A 20156-nucleotide genomic window follows, 5' to 3' on the forward strand; every position below is an offset into this window, starting at 1 on the left:
GGCGGGTCGTTGCAAGTAGGCAGGGACAGAGTGGCGGGTAGATTAGGGCTCACTTGTCCTTTTCCCTACCCCATTCATTACAGGTGCAGGCTGTTACCGGAGCTGCAGTTCTACGCAGGGTTAGATAGTGCACCTGATATTCTGGTCGTGCACCTGGGAGGTAATGATTTGGGAATAAAGTTGTATAGGGATCTGATGCGGGACGTAAAGTTGGATTTTTTGCGTTTATAGTCATCATTTCCGGGCTTGATTATTATTTGGTCGGATATTGTTGCTCACAGGGTTTGGCATCAGGCGCATTCGGTGAAGAGTTTGTATCGGGCCAGGGCGAAGGTTAATAAAGTTGTGGGAAAATTTGTGGTTTTGTGGTGTGTCATAGAGAGTTGGAGGGGGATGAGGTTGGCTTTCTGCGAGCGGACGGCGTCCATTTGAATGAAGTAGGGTTGGATATGTGGACACTGGTCATTAAGGATGGCCTGGAGAAAGCCCTGAGGTTGTGGAGGGACGTTCATGTGTAAGGGGGTCACACATGATTGTGGTGGCGGCAGGAGGAGGGGTCACACATGATTGTCGTGGCGGCAGGAGGAGGGGTCTTTGAAGGCACGTAATGGGAAGAAGGAGAACAACATTGAAGATTGTTGGGAAAGAACTCGGGGCGTTTAACCCTGTGTAGTATCGTAGGGGCCGGGAGTGGTTACCCAGCTTGTTTCATACATTCCTGATGGGCAGGGTCCCCAGGTAGGGAGAGAGAGGTCTTGGAGATGGTTGGTGCCCTCGGGTCAGGTGCAGCACGGCTGTAGGGCAATAAGTCCAGACCTAACAAGGAAAGGATGGAGTTAAATATAATGGCTGAAGTGCCTTCCAGGATCCTGTAACTGGAGAATGTGTGATGAATATTGCAGCATTTATGGAGTGTTTTTTCTGATATGTTCTGGTTCTGCTATTTTATTGCATACAGTTGTGTATTTAATAAATGGCTGCTGTGGCCTTTACACCAATTTCAAGTTGTGATCTCTTATTGGTTACTGGTGGTGGGAGGTCATAGATGGCAAAGGCATCAAACATACCTTAAGTCATGTCCCTTTAAGACTGTAGAATTCTGGGAAGTAGAATATTGTGTATGTAAGTGCACCCCCCAGAGGAGGATGGGACAGGTGCGGTTCAGAGCATATGAGTGGAGGATTGGGGGGGGGGGGCTGCTTGATATAAAGATCGCTGCAATTTAACCCCTAATTTCCCTGCTTTTTGTTGTTTTATTCTGTATTTGCTCAAAATAAAACTGGGCGTTGTTTGCCAAATCCTGAGTGCGGGCGGTGCATGACGGCAGGAACAAGGGGTGAAGCGGGCAGCGAGGTGTCGGCTATAATCATGAAGTATGCCGGGCGTCTATCCCGTGAGCCGGCTCCATACTCCTCCCTAGTGGCTGCCGTGTCCACGGACCGTTCTCGGGGCCACACTTATCTGTTTCTCCTAATTATTCATAGGATGGTCCAACTTTAATATTATTTATCCGCGTTATTTAACCCTTGTGAGAGTGGATTATCGCACTGTAGATGCCGCAGATGTTGGGTGGACGGGGATGAATTCTGGGATTGCCACTACTCAATGTCAGATGCGTGGGTGGAGGTGATGGACCTGACCTCTAGGACCCCCTTAGGGTATGTTCACACTGTAAACAGCCGAAAAATCGGAAGCTGAACGCCTCCAGACATCTGCCCATTGATTGCAATGGGAAATACGGCGTTCTGTTCTGATGGCCCGTTTTTTTACGCTGCCATTTTGAAAAACGCCCGTGTAAAAAAACATCCGCAAGAAAGAAGTGCAGGAGAATTCTTGGGACGTTTTTCGAGCTGTTTTCAATAGACTCTAGTGAAAAAGCTCCAAAAACGGGCGTAAAAAACGCAGCGAAAATCGAGAGTGGCTTCAAAAACGTCTGAAAATCAGGAGCGGTTTTCCCTTGAAGCGGCTCCGTATTTTGAGACGTTTTTCAGTTTGCGAGTGAACAATCCCGGCCAGTTACACCCTCTTTTCGTCTATTTGACCTGCTCGTATTCACACCGTGTACAAATAGTTTTTTTTAAGGGAATGTCTATTCAAATATGAGAATATTCTATACAAAAATAGAGGGTATCCGTCAAAATTCCTGAATGTTTGGGGGGCACGGTGCCCTTCCCCTCAGGGCATTACACCCCATATGCAATAAATAACCCGTGGATACGGCGTATATCGCTTGTCTTATATGATGTATCCTTCCGTCTATACTTCGCTGTGTGCCATTTTATGATCTGCCCTGTTGCATTATGGGATATGGAATATTTGATATTATAAAGACTTTCATTCATTTGGTTCCATAATACGAGTTTAAAAAAAAAAATGAAAAAAAATCGGTAGCGGAAAAAGTGTGAGTGTGGCCGGTGCAGCTCCTGGTAATGACGTGATACGATATTTACGTGGCGCTCCACTGTCTCCTCTCCACCCACGCACCTTCATTCAGAGTTGTCCGAACCCAATCATGGACTTGAAGCTGGTAGAACTCCAGAACATGTTACCATCCCCCACCATGGAAGTGAAATCAGAGAACTTGGCGATCCATCAGCAGGTCAAATCGAAATCTTCCAAATATAGTACAGCGACCCAGCAACAGAAGCTTCAGAGCAAGCGGAGCAGAAACCGAGAAGACAACATGGAACCATAGAAAGAAGGAGAAGCAGGAACGAGTCGTCTCCATGTCCACGGTGATTGTGACCCGGAAGGCGGATGGGACGGCCTTGCACTTCTGGCTCTCGCTTCTATCCGGTCACGCAGACATTGTCCAGAAACTGCTGGAGAAATCCCATGATCTCATCCGTCCAGACGCCGTGTTTGACACAAGTGACATGGACGAGTGGAGGAACTATCGCTACAACACACACGCTCTGAGTATGGGACCTGTAGTCTTGTCATGGTCGTCTTATATGTGGTGGGGCTCAGAACAGGTTTGGATATGAATTGTAGTTACTAGAGTTTACATGGAAAGCTCCAGTTCTCAGCCTCCTTGATATGTTATGTGATATGTTATGTGATATGTGATATGTGATATGTGATATGTGATATGTGATATGTGATATGATATGTTATACGATATGTTATACGATATGTTATGTGATATGTTATGTGATATGTTATGGGATATGTGATATGTGATATGTGATATGTTATACGATATGTTATACGATATGTTATATGATATGTTATGTGATATGTTATGTGATATGTTATGTGATATGTTATGTGATATGTGATATGTGATATGTGATATGTTATACGATATGTTATGTGATATGTTATATGATATGCTATGTGATATGTTATGTGATATGTTATGTGATATGTTATGTGATATGTTATGTGATATGTTATGTGATATGTTATGTGATATGTTATATGATATGTTATGTGATATGTTATGTGATATGTTATGTGATATGTTATGTGATATGTTATGTGATATGTGATATGTGATATGTTATACGATATGTTATACGATATGTTATATGATATGTTATGTGATATGTTATGTGATATGTTATGTGATATGTTATGTGATATGTTATGTGATATGTGATATGTGATATGTGATATGTGATATGTTATACGATATGTTATGTGATATGTTATATGATATGCTATGTGATATGTTATGTGATATGTTATGTGATATGTTATGTGATATGTTATATGATATGTTATGTGATATGTTATGTGATATGTTATGTGATATGTGATATGTGATATGCGATATACGATATGCGATATGCGATATGCGATATGCGATATGCGATATGCGATATGCGATATGTGATATGTGATATGTGTTATGTGATATGTTATGTGATATGTTATGTGATATGTTATGTGATATGTTATGTGATATGTTATGTGATATGTTATGTGATATGTTATATGATATGTTATGTGATATGTTATGTGATATGTTATGTGATATGTTATGTGATATGTTATGTGATATGTTATGTTATGTGATATGTGATATGTGATATGTGATATGTGATATGCGATATGCGATATGCGATATGCGATATGCGATATGTGATATGTGATATGTGATATGCGATATGCGATATGCGATATGCGATATGCGATATGTGATATGTGATATGTGATATGTTATATGATATGTTATATGGAGCTGTTTTCTGGGATATTCTCCCATTGTATGGCTACTCTGTTAATGTCATTCCACTCATCACTCCAGTTCAGATGATGAACTGTCCATGTACAAGTTCCATCAATCCCTTTGTGTTGTTTGGTGTGCACTGTATGATGTGTGTATGGTGTGTGTGTGTGTGTGTGTGTGTGTGTGTGTGGTGTATATGGTGTGGTGTATAATGTGTGTGTGGTGTTTAATGTGTGTCTGGTGTGTGGTGTATAATGTGTGTGTGGTGTATATGGTGTGTGTGTGTGTGTGTGTGGTGCATATGGCGTGTGTGTGGTGTATAATGTGTGTGTGGTGCATATGGTGTGTGTGTGTGTGTGTGTGTGGTGTATGGTGTGTGTGTGTGTGTGTGTGTGTGTGTGTGTGGTGTATAATGTGTGTGTGGTGTATAATGTGTGTGGTGTAAATGGTGTGTGTGTGTGTGTGTGTGTGTGTGCGGGGTGTATAATGTGTGTCTGGTGTGTGTGGTGTATAATGTGTGTCTGGTATGTGTGGTGTATAATGTGTGTCTGGTGTGTGTGGTGTATAATGTGTGTGTGGTGTTTAATGTGTGTCTGGTGTGTGTGGTGTATAATGTGTGTGTGGTGTATATGGTGTGTGTGTGTGTGGTGTATAATGTGTGTGTGGTGCATATGTTGTGTGTGTGTGTGGTGTATGGTGTGTGTGTGGTGTATGTGTGGTGTATAATGCGTGTGTGGTGTATAATGTGTGTGTGGTGTAAATGGTGTGTGTGTGTGTGTGTGGGGTGTATAATGTGTGTCTGGTGTGTGTGGTGTATAATGTGTGTCTGGTGTGATGTGTGTCTGGTGTGTATGTGTGTGTGTATGTGTGTGTGTGTGTTTGTGTGTGTGTGTGGTGTATGGTGTGTGTGTGTGTGTGTGTGGTGTATAATGTGTGTGTGGTGTATAATGTGTGTGTGGTGTAAATGGTGTGTGTGTGTGTGTGTGTGTGTGTGTGTGTGTGTGTGTGGTGTATAATGTGTGTCTGGTGTGTGTGGTGTATAATGTGTGTGTGGTGTATAATGTGTGTGTGGTGTAAATGGTGTGTGTGTGTGTGTGTGTGTGTGTGGTGTATAATGTGTGTCTGGTGTGTGTGGTGTATAATGTGTGTCTGGTGTGTGTGTGTGTGTGTGTGTGTGTGTGTGTGTGTGGTGTATAATGTGTGTCTGGTGTGTGTGTGGTGTATAACGTGTGTCTGGTGTGTGATGTGTGTCTGGTGTGTGTGTGTGTGTGTGTGGTGTATAATGTGTGTCTGGTGTGTGATGTGTGTCTGGTGTGTGTGTGTGTGTGTGGTGTATAATGCGTGTGTGGTGTATAATGTGTGTGTGGTGTAAATGGTGTGTGTGTGTGTGGGGTGTATAATGCGTGTCTGGTGTGTGGTGTATAATGTGTGTCTGGTGTGTGATGTGTATCTGGTGTGTGTGTGCGTGTGCGTGTGCGTGTGTGTGTGTGTGTGTGTGTGTGTGTGTGTGGTGTGATCCTTTTGATCAAAAATAAGGGGCCCTAATTTGCTAAGCAGAGATCCCTTTTTCTCCCCCAGGGATCTGGTCTCTGACGTATGAGGAAGAATTTACCTGCCCGCTCTATGTGACGGCGACTCGTGGATACACAGAGTGCCTCCAGCTTCTCCTCAACAAGGGAGCGGAGGTGGATTTTGCTCCAGGTGGAGAGAGCGCTCTTCATGGAGCCTGTAAGAACGGCCACAACGAATGTGTGAGGATCCTACTAAGACATGGAGCCAACCCCAACAAACAGACCCAAGATGGCATCTTCCCGCTCCACCTCTGTAAGACGCCGGAGTCCTATCTGTAAGTTCTCACCGTGTGTGGTACAGATAATGTAGATGTTACATGCAGTCCTATGTAACAGCACAGATAACAGAGATTACGCTCTGATTACAGATAATGTAGTAGATGTTACCTGCAGTCCTATGTAACAGCACAGATAACAGAGATTACGCTCTGATTACAGATAATGTAGTAGATGTTACCTGCAGTCCTATGTAACAGCACAGATAACAGAGATTACTCTCTGATTACAGATAATGTAGTAGATGTTAGGCTGGATTCACACGACCACATTACGTCCGTAATGGACGGAACGTATTTCGGCCGGAAGACCCGGACCGAACACAGTGCAGGGAGCCGGGCTCCTAGCATCATACTTATGTACGACGCTCGGAGTCCCTGCCTCGCTGCAGGACGACTGTCCCGTACTGAAAACATGATACAGTATGGGACAGTTGTCCTGCAGCAAGGCAGGGACTCCTAGCATCGTACATAACTATGATGCTAGGAGCACGGCTCCCTGCACTGTGTTCGGTCCGGGTCTTCCGGCCGAAATATGTTCCGTCCATTACGGACGTAATGTGGTCGTGTGAATCCAGCCTTACCTGCAGTCCTATGTAACAGCACAGATAACAGTGATAACTCTCAGAGTACAGATAATGTAGTAGATGATACATGCAGTCCTATGTAACACCACAGATAACACAGTGATAACTCTTTCTGGGTACAGATAATGTAGTAGATGTTACCTACAGTCCTATGTAACAGCACAGATAACAGTGATAACTCTCTGAGTACAGATAATGTAGTAGTGTTACCTGCAGTCCTATGTAACACCACAGATAACACAGTGATAACTCTCTGATTACAGATAATGTAGTAGTGTTACCTACAGTCCTATGTAACAGAACAGATAACACAGTGATAACTCTCTGATTACAGATAATGTAGTAGTTGTTACCTGCAGTCCTATGTAACACCACAGATAACACAGTGATAACTCTTTCTGGGTACAGATAATGTAGTAGATGTTACCTGCAGTCCTATGTAACAGCACAGGTAACGCAGTGATAACTCTCTGATTACAGATAATGTAGTAGATGTTACCTGCAGTCCTATGTAACACCACAGATAACACAGTGATAACTCCCTGATTACAGATAATGTAGTAGTGTTACCTGCAGTCCTATGTAACACTACAGATAACACAGTGATAACTCTTTGATTACAGATAATGTAGTAGATGTTGCCTGCAGTCCTATGTAACACCACAGATAACACAGTGATAACTCTCTGATTACAGATAATGTAGTAGTGTTACCTGCAGTCCTATGTAACACCACAGATAACACAGTGATAACTCTCTGATTACAGATAATGTAGTAGTGTTACCTGCAGTCCTATGTAAAACCACAGATAACACAGTGATAACGCTCTGATTACAGATAATGTAGTAGTGTTACCTGCAGTCCTATGTAACAGCACAGATAACACAGTGATAACTCTTTCTGGGTACAGATAATGTAGTACATGTTACCTGCAGTCCTATGTAACAGCACAGATAACAGAGATTACTCTCAGAGTACAGATAATGTAGTAGATGTTACCTGCAGTCCTATGTAACACCACAGATAACACAGTGATAACTCTTTCTGGGTACAGATAATGTAGTAGATGTTACCTGCAGTCCTATGTAACAGCACAGATAACACAGTGATAACTCTTTCTGGGTACAGATAATGTAGTAGATGTTACCTACAGTCCTATGTAACAGCACAGATAACAGTGATAACTCTCAGAGTACAGATAATGTAGTAGATGATACATGCAGTCCTATGTAACACCAAAGATAACACAGTGATAACTCTTTCTGGGTACAGATAATGTAGTAGATGTTACCTACAGTCCTATGTAACAGCACAGATAACACAGTGATAACTCTCTGATTACAGATAATGTAGTAGATGTTACCTGCAGTCCTATGTAATAGCACAGATAACACTGTGATAACTCTCTGATTACAGATAATGTAGTAGTGTTACCTGCAGTCCTATGTAACACTACAGATAACACAGTGATAACTCTTTGATTACAGATAATGTAGTAGATGTTACCTGCAGTCCTATGTAACACCACAGATAACACAGTGATAACTCTTTCTGGGTACAGATAATGTAGTAGATGTTACCTGCAGTCCTATGTAACAGCACAGGTAACGCAGTGATAACTCTCTGATTACAGATAATGTAGTAGATGTTACCTGCAGTCCTATGTAACAGCACAGATAACACAGTGATAACTCTTTCTGGGTACAGATAATGTAGTAGTGTTACCTGCAGTCCTATGTAACAGCACAGGTAACGCAGTGATAACTCTCTGATTACAGATAATGTAGTAGATGTTACCTGCAGTCCTATGTAACACCACAGATAACACAGTGATAACTCTCTGATTACAGATAATGTAGTAGTGTTACCTGCAGTCCTATGTAACACCACAGATAACACAGTGATAACTCTCTGATTACAGATAATGTAGTAGTGTTACCTGCAGTCCTATGTAACACCACAGATAACACAGTGATAACGCTCTGATTACAGATAATGTAGTAGTGTTACCTGCAGTCCTATGTAACAGCACAGATAACACAGTGATAACTCTTTCTGGGTACAGATAATGTAGTACATGTTACCTGCAGTCCTATGTAACAGCACAGATAACAGAGATTACTCTCAGAGTACAGATAATGTAGTAGATGTTACATGCAGTCCTATGTAACACCACAGATAACACAGTGATAACTCTCAGTACAGATAATGTAGTAGATGTTACCTGCAGTCCTATGTAACTCCACAGATAACACAGTGATAACTCTCTGATTACAGATAATGTAGTAGTGTTACCTGCAGTCCTATGTAACACCACAGATAACACAGTGATAACTCTCTGAGTACAGATAATGTAGTAGTGTTACCTGCAGTCCTATGTAACACCACAGATAACACAGTGATAACTCTCTGAGTACAGATAATGTAGTAGTGTTACCTGCAGTCCTATGTAACACCACAGATAACACAGTGATCACTCTCTGAGTGCAGATAATGTAGTAGATGTTACATGCAGTCCTATGTAAAAGCACAGATAACAGAGATTACTCTCAGAATACAGATAATGTAGTAGATGTTACATGCAGTCCTATGTAACACCACAGATAACACACAGTCCTAACTCTCTGATTACAGATAATGTAGTAGATGTTACCTGCAGTCCTATGTAACACCACAGATAACACAGTGATAACCCTCTAAGAGCAGATAATGTAATAGTGTTACCTGCAGTCCTATGTAACACCACAGATAACACAGTGATAACTCTCTGAGTGCAGATAATGTAGTAGTGTTACCTGCAGTCCTATGTAACACCACAGATAACACAGTGATCACTCTCTGAGTGCAGATAATGTAGTAGTGTTACCTGCAGTCCTATGTAACACCACAGATAACACAGTGATAACTCTCTGAGTACAGATAATGTAGTAGATGTTACCTGCAGTCCTATGTAACACCACAGATAGCACAGTAATATCTCTGTGATTACAGATAATGTAGTAGTGTTACCTACAGTCCTATGTAACACCACAGATAGCACAGTGATAACCCTCTAAGTGCAGATAATGTAATAGTGTTACCTGCAGTCCTATGTAACACCACAGATAACACAGTGATAACTCTCTGATTACAGATAATGTAGTAGTGTTACCTGCAGTCCTATGTAACAGCACAGATAACACAGTGATAACTCTCTGAGTACAGATAATGTAGTAGTGTTACCTGCAGTCCTATGTAACACCACAGATAACACAGTGATAACCCTCTAAGTGCAGATAATGTAATAGTGTTACCTGCAGTCCTATGTAACACCACAGATAACACAGTGATCACTCTCTGAGTGCAGATAATGTAGTAGTGTTACCTGCAGTCCTATGTAACACCACAGATAACACAGTGATAACCCTCTAAGTGCAGATAATGTAATAGTTTACCTGCAGTCCTATGTAACAGCACAGATAACACAGTGATCACTCTCTGAGTGCAGATAATGTAGTCGATGTTACCTGCAGTCCTATGTAACACCACAGATAACACAGTGATAACTCTCTGAGTGCAGATAATGTAGTCGATGTTACCTGCAGTCCTATGTAACACCACAGATAACGCAGTAGATGATCTACTTCTCTCATTTTTCCTTTGGTTCGCTCTCCCAGGTGTGCCAAGCTGCTTTTACAATATGGAGCCCACGTGAACAGCCAGACTGAGGATGAGGATCTGACTCCGTTACATGGGGCTGCTCGTCATGGGTTATTGGGACACGTGGACCTTTACCTTCGTTATGGAGCTGCGGTGGATAAGAGAGATGTCCAAGGAGAGACTCCGTTAAGTGTAGCCTGCAGTCACCCCCAGACCACTGACCAGCTGGACTGTTACTATAAAGTGTGCCAGCGGCTCATTGACAGCGGCGCCAACATCCGCACTCGAGACAATGACCAGCAGAGTCCCCTTCACCTGGCGTGTAAGAGCGCCAATCCTCAGACCGTGGCGCTGCTGCTGGAGCAGGGGGCAGAGGTGAACGCCATGAGCTACAGCGGGAATACAGCCATGCAGAACATCCTCCAGGTGACGTCTTACAAGCTGCAGAACCAGCCCGAGCTCATAGTGCGCGCCCTGCTGAATCATGGCGCCATCCGTGTGTGGCCCGGGGCCCTCAGCAAGGTAACAGGCTTCAACTAATGTGAGCAAGTAGAGCTGCAGTGTAAAGTACAGGGAAAAGACAGCAGAAGCATTAGCCTCTGATGAGAGAATTTATATTGATAAAGTAGCTGCAGTCACTAATCATAGTTGTGCCTTAAGAAAGCAGAGTTGCAGTGTAAAGCATGGGGAAGGGCAGAGCAGCTGTATAGACATCTGCTTTAAAAGGTAACTTAACGTTTGACAGACTTCTGACGTTATAGTGACATGTCAGAAGTTTGATTAGTGGGGGACCGAGCACTGAGACCCCACTAATCCCTAAAAGGAAGCTGCAGTAGTGCTCGTGTGAGCGTTCAGCCACTTCGTGTCTATTCGGATTTTTCCGAAAATCAATGTATGGGCTCAGTAGAAAATCTTTTTACATATACCCTGATGTACTCCCCACATATTACATATATCCTGATGTACTCCTCACACATTACATATACCCTGATGTACTCCTCACATATTACATATATCCTGATGTACTCCTCACATATTACATATATCCTGATGTACTCCTCACATATTACATATACCCTGATGTACTCCTCACATATTACATATACCCTGATGTACTCCTCACATATTACATATACCCTGATGTACTCCTCACACATTACATATATCCTGATGTACCCCTCACACATTACATATATCCTGATGTACTCCTCACATATTACATATACCCTGATGTACCCCTCACACATTACATATACCCTGATGTACTCCTCACATATTACATATATCCTGATGTACTCCTCACATATTACATATACCCTGATGTACTCCTCACATATTACATATACCCTGATGTACTCCTCACATATTACATATACCCTGATGTACTCCCCACATATTACATATACCCTGATGTACTCCTCACATATTACATATACCCTGATGTACTCCTCACATATTACATATATCCTGATGTACTCCTCACATATTACATATATCCTGATGTACTCCTCACATATTACATATATCCTGATGTACTCCTCACATATTACATATATCCTGATGTATTCCTCACATATTACATATATCCTGATGTACTCCTCACAAATCACATATACCCTGATGTACTCCTCACATATTTCATATACCCTGATGTACTCCTCACATATTACATATATCCTGATGTACTCCTCACATATTACATATATCCTGATGTACTCCTCACATATTACATATACCCTGATGTACTCCCCACATATTACATATATCCTGATGTACTCCTCACATATTACATATCCTGATGTACTCCTCACATATTACATATATCCTGATGTACTCCTCACATATTACATATATCCTGATGTACTCCTCACATATTACATATATCCTGATGTACTCCTCACACATTACATATACCCTGATGTACTCCTCACATATTACATATACCCTGATGTACTCCTCACATATTACATATACCCTGATGTACTCCTCACATATTACATATATCCTGATGTACTCCTCACATATTACATATATCCTGATGTACTCCTCACATATTACATATATCCTGATGTACTCCTCACATATTACATATATCCTGATGTACTCCTCACATATTACATATATCCTGATGTACTCCTCACATATTACATATATCCTGATGTACTCCTCACATATTACATATACCCTGATGTACTCCTCACATATTACATATATCCTGATGTACTCCTCACATATTACATATACCCTGATGTACTCCTCACATATTACATATATCCTGATGTACTCCTCACATATTACATATATCCTGATGTACTCCTCACATATTACATAAACCCTGATGTACTCCTCACATATTACATATATCCTGATGTGCTCCTCACATATTACATATATCCTGATGTGCTCCTCACATATTACATATATCCTGATGTACTCCTCACATATTACATATATCCTGATGTACTCCTCACATATTACATATATCCTGATGTGCTCCTCACATATTACATATATCCTGATGTACTCCTCACATATTACATATATCCTGATGTACTCCTCACATATTACATATTCCCTGATGTACTCCTCACATATTACATATATCCTGATGTACTCCGCACATATTACATATACCCTGATGTACTCCTCACATATTACATATACCCTGATGTACTCCTCACATATTACATATATCCTGATGTACTCCTCACATATTACATATACCCTGATGTACTCCTCACATATTACATATACCCTGATGTACTCCTCACATATTACATATACCCTGATGTACTCCTCACATATTACATATACCCTGATGTACTCCTCACATATTACATATACCCTGATGTACTCCTCACATATTACATATATCCTGATGTACTCCTCACATATTACATATACCCTGATGTACTCCTCACATATTACATATATCCTGATGTACTCCTCACATATTACATATACCCTGATGTACTCCTTACATATTACATATATCCTGATGTACTCCTCACATATATCCTGATGTACTCCTCTCATATTACACATACCCTGATGTACTCCTCACATATTACATATACCCTGATGTACTCCTCACATATTACATATACCCTGATGTACTCCTCACATATATCCTGATGTACTCCTCTCATATTACACATACCCTGATGTACTCCTCACATATTACATATATCCTGATGTACTCCTCACATATTACATATACCCTGATGTACTCCTCACATATTACATATACCCTGATGTACTCCTCACATATTACATATACCCTGATGTACTCCTCACACATTACATATATCCTGATGTACTCCTCACATATTACATATATCCTGATGTACTCCTCACATATTACATATATCCTGATGTACTCCTCACATATTACATATATCCTGATGTACTCCTCACATATTACATATACCCTGATGTACTCCTCACATATTACATATACCCTGATGTACTCCTCACATATATCCTGATGTACTCCTCACATATTACATATATCCTGATGTACTCCTCTCATATTACACATACCCTGATGTACTCCTCACATATTACATATACCCTGATGTACTCCTCACATATTACATATACCCTGATGTACCCCTCACATATTACATATACCCTGATGTACTCCTCACATATTACATATATCCTGATGTACTCCTCACATATTACATATACCCTGATGTACTCCTCACATATATGCTGATGTACTCATCACATATTACATATACCCTGATGTACTCCTCACATATTACATATACCGTGATGTACTCTTCACATATTACATATACCTTGATGTACTCCTCACATATTACTTATACCCTGATTTACTCCTCACATATTACATATATCCTGATGTACTCCTCACATATTACATATATCCTGATGTACTCCTCACATATTATATATACCCTGATGTACTCCGCACATATTACATATACCCTGATGTACTCCTCACATATTACATATATCCTGATGTACTCCTCACATATTACATATACCCTGATGTACTGCTCACATATTACATATATCCTGATGTACTACTCACATATTACATATATCCTGATGTACTCCTCACATATCACATATACCCTGATGTACTCCGCACATATTACATATACCCTGATGTACTACTCACATATTACATATATCCTGATGTACTCCTCACATATCACATATACCCTGATGTACTCCTCACATATTACATATATCCTGATGTACTCCTCACATATTACATATATCCTGATGTACTCCTCACATATTACATATACCCTGATGTACTCCTCACATATTACATATATCCTGATGTGCTCCTCACATATTATATATATCCTGATGTACTCCTCACATATTACATATATCCTGATGTACTCCTCACATATTACATATATCCTGATGTACTCCTCACATATTACATATATCCTGATGTACTCCTCACATATATCCTGATGTACTCCTCACATATTACATATACCCTGATGTACTCCTCACTTATTACATATATCCTGATGTGCTCCTCACATATTATATATACCCTGATGTACTCCTCACATATTACATATATCCTGATGTACTCCTCACATATTACATATACCCTGATGTACTCCTCACATATTACATATACCCTGATGTACTCCTCACATATTACATATATCCTGATGTACTCCTCACATATTACATATATCCTGATGTACTCCTCACATATTACATATACCCTGATGTACTCCTCACATATTACATATACCCTGATGTACTCCTCACATATTACATATATCCTGATGTACTCCTCACATATTACATATATCCTGATGTACTCCTCACATATTACATATACCCTGATGTACTCCTCACATATTACATATATCCTGATGTACTCCTCACATATTACATATACCCTGATGTACTCCTCACATATATGCTGATGTACTCATCACATATTACATATACCCTGATGTACTCCTCACATATTACATATACCGTGATGTACTCTTCACATATTACATATACCTTGATGTACTCCTCACATATTACTTATACCCTGATTTACTCCTCACATATTACATATATCCTGATGTACTCCTCACATATTACATATATTCTGATGTACTCCTCACATATTACATATACCCTGATGTACTCCTCACATATTACATATATCCTGATGTACTCCTCACATATTACATATATCCTGATGTACTCCTCACATATTACATATATCCTGATGTACTCCTCACATATTATATATATCCTGATGTACTCCTCACATATTACATATATCCTGATATACTACTCACATATTACATATATCCTGATGTACTCCTCACATATCACATATACCCTGATGTACTCCGCACATATTACATATACCCTGATGTACTACTCACATATTACATATATCCTGATGTACTCCTCACATATCACATATACCCTGATGTACTCCTCACATATTACATATATCCTGATGTACTCCTCACATATTACATATACCCTGATGTACTCCTCACATATTACATATATCCTGATGTGCTCCTCACATATTATATATATCCTGATGTACTCCTCACATATTACATATATCCTGATGTACTCCTCACATATTACATATATCCTGATGTACTCCTCACATATTACATATATCCTGATGTACTCCTCACATATATCCTGATGTACTCCTCACATATTACATATACCCTGATGTACTCCTCACTTATTACATATATCCTGATGTGCTCCTCACATATTATATATATCCTGATGTACTCCTCACATATTACATATATCCTGATGTACTCCTCACATATTACATATACCCTGATGTACTCCTCACATATTATATATACCCTGATGTACTCCTCACATATTACATATACCCTGATGTACTCCTCACATATTACATATACCCTGATGTACTCCTCACATATTACATATATCCTGATGTACTCCTCACATATTACATATATCCTGATATACTCCTCACATATTACATATATCCTGATGTACTCCTCACATATTACATATATCCCGATGTACTCCTCACATATATCCTGATGTACTCCTCACATATTACATATATCCTGATGTACTCCTCACATATTACATATATCCTGATGTACTCCTCACATATTACATATACCCTGATGTACTCCTCACATATTACATATATCCTGATGTACTCCTCACATATTACATATACCCTGATGTACTCCTCACATATTACATATATCCTGATGTACTCCTCACATATTACATATATCCCGATGTACTCCTCACATATTACATATATCCTGATGTACTCCTCACATATTACATATATCCTGATGTACTCCTCACATATTACATATACCCTGATGTACTCCGCACTGATTACATATATCCTGATGTACTCCTCACATATTACATATATCCTGATGTACCCCTCACATATTACATATATCCTGATGTACTCCTCACATATTACATATACCCTGATGTACTCCTCACATATTACATATATCCTGATGTACTCCTCACATATTACATATATCCTGATGTACTCCTCACATATTACATATATCCTGATGTACTCCTCACATATTACATATATCCTGATGTACTCCTCACATATTACATATATCCTGATGTACTCCTCACATATTACATATATCCTGATGTACTCCTCACATATATCCTCATGTACTCCTCACATATTACATATACCCTGATGTACTCCTCACATATTACATATACCCTGATGTACTCCTCACATATTACATATACCCAGATGTACTCCTCACAGATTGCATATATCCTGATGTGCTCCTCACATATTATATATATCCTGATGTACTCCTCACATATTACATATATCCTGATGTACTCCTCACATATTACATATATCCTGATGTACTCCTCACATATTACATATATCCTGATGTACTCCGCACTGATTACATATATCCTGATGTACTCCTCACATATTACATATATCCTGATGTACCCCTCACATATTACATATACCCTGATGTACCCCTCACATATTACATATATCCTGATGTACTCCTCACATATTACATATATCCTGATGTCCTCCTCACATATTACATATATCCTGATGTACTCCTCACATATTACATATATCCTGATGTACTCCTCACATATTACATATATCCTGATGTACTCCTCACATATTACATATATCCTGATGTACTCCTCACATATTACATATATCCTGATGTACTCCTCACATATTACATATATCCTGATGTACTCCTCACATATATCCTGATGTACTCCTCACATATTACATATACCCTGATGTACTCCTCACATATTACATATACCCTGATGTACTCCTCACATATTACATATACCCTGATGTACTCCTCACATATCACATATACCCTGATGTACTCCTCACATATTACATATATCCTGATGTACTCCTCACATATTACATATATCCTGATGTACTCCTCACATATTACATATATCCTGATGTACTCCTCACATATTACATATACCCAGATGTACTCCTCACAGATTGCATATATCCTGATGTGCTCCTCACATATTATATATATCCTGATGTGCTCCTCACATATTACATATATCCTGATGTACTCCTCACATATTACATATATCCTGATGTACTCCGCACTGATTACATATATCCTGATGTACTCCTCACATATTACATATACCCTGATGTACTCCTCACATATTACATATATCCTGATGTACTCCTCACATATTACATATATCCTGATGTACCCCTCACATATTACATATATCCTGATGTACTCCTCACATATTACATATACCCTGATGTACTCCTCACATATTACATATACCCTGATGTACTCCTCACATATTACATATACCCTGATGTGCTCCTCACATATTACATATACCCTGATGTGCTCCTCACATATTACATATATCCTGATGTACTCCGCACATATTACATATATCCTGATGTACTCCTCACATATTACATATACCCTGATGAACTCCTCACATATTACATATACCCTGATGTGCTCCTCACATATTACATATATCCTGATGTACTCCTCACATATTACATATACCCTGATGAACTCCTCACATATTACATATACCCTGATGTGCTCCTCACATATTACATATACCCTGATGTACTCCTCACTTATTACATATATCCTGATGTGCTCCTCACATATTATATATATCCTGATGTACTCCTCACATATTACATATACCCTGATGTACTCCTCACATATTACATATACCCTGATGTACTCCTCACATATTACATATACCCTGATGTACTCCTCACATATTACATATACCCTGATGTACTCCTCACATATTACATATATCCTGATGTACTCCTCACATATTACATATACCCTGATGTACTCCTCACATATTACATATATCCTGATGTACTCCTCACATATTACATATATCCCGATGTACTCCTCACATATATCCTGATGTACTCCTCACATATTACATATATCCTGATGTACTCCTCACATATTACATATACCCTGATGTACTCCTCACATATTACATATATCCTGATGTACTCCTCACATATTACATATACCCTGATGTACTCCTCACATATTACATATATCCTGATGTACTCCTCACATATTACATATACCCTGATGTACTCCTCACATATTACATATATCCTGATGTACTCCTCACATATTACATATATCCCGATGTACTCCTCACATATTACATATATCCTGATGTACTCCTCACATATTACATATACCCTGATGTACTCCGCACTGATTACATATATCCTGATGTACTCCTCACATATTACATATATCCTGATGTACCCCTCACATATTACATATATCCTGATGTACTCCTCACATATTACATATACCCTGATGTACTCCTCACATATTACATATATCCTGATGTACTCCTCACATATTACATATATCCTGATGTACTCCTCACATATTACATATATCCTGATGTACTCCTCACATATTACATATATCCTGATGTACTCCTCACATATTACATATATCCTGATGTACTCCTCACATATATCCTGATGTACTCCTCACATATTACATATACCCTGATGTACTCCTCACATATTACATATACCCTGATGTACTCCTCACATATTACATATACCCAGATGTACTCCTCACAGATTGCATATATCCTGATGTGCTCCTCACATATTATATATATCCTGATGTACTCCTCACATATTACATATATCCTGATGTACTCCTCACATATTACATATATCCTGATGTACTCCTCACATATTACATATATCCTGATGTACTCCGCACTGATTACATATATCCTGATGTACTCCTCACATATTACATATATCCTGATGTACCCCTCACATATTACATATACCCTGATGTACCCCTCACATATTACATATATCCTGATGTACTCCTCACATATTACATATATCCTGATGTACTCCTCACATATTACATATATCCTGATGTACTCCTCACATATTACATATATCCTGATGTACTCCTCACATATTACATATATCCTGATGTACTCCTCACATATTACATATATCCTGATGTACTCCTCACATATTACATATATCCTGATGTACTCCTCACATATTACATATATCCTGATGTACTCCTCACATATTACATATATCCTGATGTACTCCTCACATATATCCTGATGTACTCCTCACATATTACATATACCCTGATGTACTCCTCACATATTACATATACCCTGATGTACTCCTCACATATTACATATACCCAGATGTACTCCTCACAGATTGCATATATCCTGATGTGCTCCTCACATATTATATATATCCTGATGTGCTCCTCACATATTACATATATCCTGATGTACTCCTCACATATTACATATATCCTGATGTACTCCT

The 20156-nt window shown here is 39.4% G+C and overlaps 1 protein-coding gene across 1 annotated transcript in view; it reads left to right on the forward strand.

The window, feature by feature from the left end:
• Positions 1 to 2726: 2726 nt before the first annotated feature.
• The window catches only part of ASB10 (ankyrin repeat and SOCS box containing 10), a 67252-nt gene continuing 49822 nt past the window's right edge, over positions 2727 to 20156 (forward strand). Inside the window, exons 1-3 of the mRNA XM_075847568.1 lie at positions 2727 to 2919; positions 5756 to 6023; positions 10267 to 10771. Of these exons, the coding sequence (XP_075703683.1) occupies positions 2727 to 2919; positions 5756 to 6023; positions 10267 to 10771 (966 nt within the window). The remainder of the gene's footprint in view (positions 2920 to 5755; positions 6024 to 10266; positions 10772 to 20156) is intronic.

Source organism: Rhinoderma darwinii, assembly GCF_050947455.1.
Source record: "Rhinoderma darwinii isolate aRhiDar2 chromosome 5 unlocalized genomic scaffold, aRhiDar2.hap1 SUPER_5_unloc_3, whole genome shotgun sequence".
Taxonomy (NCBI): Eukaryota; Metazoa; Chordata; class Amphibia; order Anura; family Rhinodermatidae; genus Rhinoderma; species Rhinoderma darwinii.